This window comes from Gavialis gangeticus, unplaced genomic scaffold (assembly GCF_001723915.1).
Source record: "Gavialis gangeticus isolate Ggan-Ray unplaced genomic scaffold, GavGan_comp1, whole genome shotgun sequence".
NCBI lineage: Eukaryota > Metazoa > Chordata > Crocodylia > Gavialidae > Gavialis > Gavialis gangeticus.
The window spans coordinates 71,541,863-71,543,765 of record NW_017729033.1 but is presented as its reverse complement, the minus strand read 5'-3'; the positions used below and the strand labels follow the sequence as shown (position 1 = coordinate 71,543,765).

Here is a 1,903-nt window from a genome sequence, read left to right as displayed (position 1 = left end):
ATGAATTACTAAAAAAGCAACATTTTATGACAAGGCAACATATTATATCACTCCCAACAACCTAAGAGATATTATAGAGTTGTCGTTTTTCCTCCTATTACTTCCATAAATAATTTTCCTTTCCTTCCTTCTGCTTTCCCAATTCTTCCTTTCAGGCAGCCCCCTACAAGTCCCCAAGGATATGCACATCACATTTGGAGAAGCTATAGGGAAAGCTGTACCATTGACCCAGTGGGAGAAGAATCATTTGCTTACTGGGATCTATTGCCCCATTGGCAGTTTCAAGGGATGCTTCCTCATGCTGTCCAGCTGTTCCCATTTTCCTACTTTCTGAAACCTAACAGCCACCACATTCAAAACTGTTTGGATGCTGAATGGCGCATATCAGCAGACAAATAAAAGCTGTCAGAAATTCCAAGAACACTCCTTGTCCCAGGCTATTAGATGAGACAAACCTAATTACAGTGCCATGCTTAGAAAAGTTGCTGCTTTTGCATTCTGCTCACCTAAAGCCAGCTTACATTTATTTTCATGCCAGAAGTCAGGGTGCAACAAAAAGCATAATTATTCAGGTTAGTAGCTGATGGCATTTATTGGCATCGTTTATATATTTCTGAAACATACTAGTTCATTTATAGTACAAAGGGGTCAGAAATGAGAGAGAGAAACATTTTGCCCAAGTATGAACACCATCATTCTTTGAACTAGGCTGGCACTTGAAGAAAAACGATTAAAATTCTTGCCTGACCTCATTTATTTAAATAAATATAAATATAACTTTGATATAAAACTATTCACATACAAAGGGACGACTGTCATTTTTAAAAACTCTGTACAGATGATTGGCAAATAGACCTAAACGTTTTTCTTTTATGTCTAAATCCTCAGCGTCAGAACATTCAGTCAACAAACAAACAAACAAACAAACAAACCATGAAATGAGATCTTCTTAAACTGTACTGGGAAGGGGGGGTGGAGGGAGAAACCTGTCATGCACATAGGAAATTATCCAGTCCCGGGTTCGCTCATGAATGTTTAAGTCGCGTTTTCGCTGAAACTCTCACGACTGAAACATGTACATTCAAAAATATAGATCTAGGGCTGGGGCTCGGGTAAAAGTAACCTCACGGGAGAATGGAGCCGAAAAAGAACTGCGTCCTTGTGTGTGTTTGCTCCTAGCAGGATGGCAGCTCGCGGCAGGTGAATGAAGCGGCCTCAGCCCCGGCTCCAGTGTCTGGCTCCGGCTTGCCCCCATATGGCCGAGCAGCGAGTTCAGAGAGCGGCGGCGCCAGGTTCAAGGGAAGCCGCGGGTGCTCTACAAGGGGGAGATCTCTTTGTCCTCAGGGGCCGACGAGGGGGATAAAGACTCCTCGTCCTCCGAGCGGGGGTAATGCCCCTGGCTGCTGGCGCACTTGCAGCCCCCGTGCCCGTTCCTCGGGGTGCCCTTGCCCTCCTTCTTGTGCTTCACTCGGCGGTTCTGGAACCAGATCTTCACCTGCTTCTCGGACAGGTTGAGGTAGGTGGCGATCTCGATGCGCCGGAGCCGCGACAGGTACATGTTGGAGGAGAACTCCCGCTCCAGCTCCAGCAGCTGCGTGCTGGTAAACGCCGTCCGCATCCTCTTGCCGTTCGGGATCTGGCTGGTGTCAGAGCCGCCTGGACGAGGAGGGAGAAACAGGGAAGAAAGTCACACTCCTCTCCCTTGGGACCCGTGCCCCATCACTCCCTCCCTCCCTCGCTCGCTCCCGCCCCGCACCCCCGCCCGCCGGGTGCGGGCAGGCAGGCGGGCAGGGCCGCGCTCCTACCCATGCCGAGGCAGTGGAAGCGGCGCGGGTCGCTGACGCTGTAGGTGGCGGCGGCGCAGGCAGGGGCGTGATGCGTGGGGTGGCCCAGCGCCGCGGCG

The 1,903-nt window shown here is 50.2% G+C and overlaps 1 protein-coding gene across 1 annotated transcript in view; it reads right to left on the bottom strand.

Moving 5' to 3' along the window:
* Positions 1 to 573: 573 nt before the first annotated feature.
* GSX2 (GS homeobox 2) overlaps positions 574 to 1,903 on the bottom strand; it is a 2,382-nt gene continuing 1,052 nt past the window's right edge. Inside the window, exons 2-3 of the mRNA XM_019525863.1 lie at positions 1,806 to 1,902; positions 574 to 1,656 (exon numbers count right to left, since the gene is read on the bottom strand). Of these exons, the coding sequence (XP_019381408.1) occupies positions 1,316 to 1,656; positions 1,806 to 1,902 (438 nt within the window). The 3' untranslated portion in view covers positions 574 to 1,315. The remainder of the gene's footprint in view (positions 1,657 to 1,805; position 1,903) is intronic.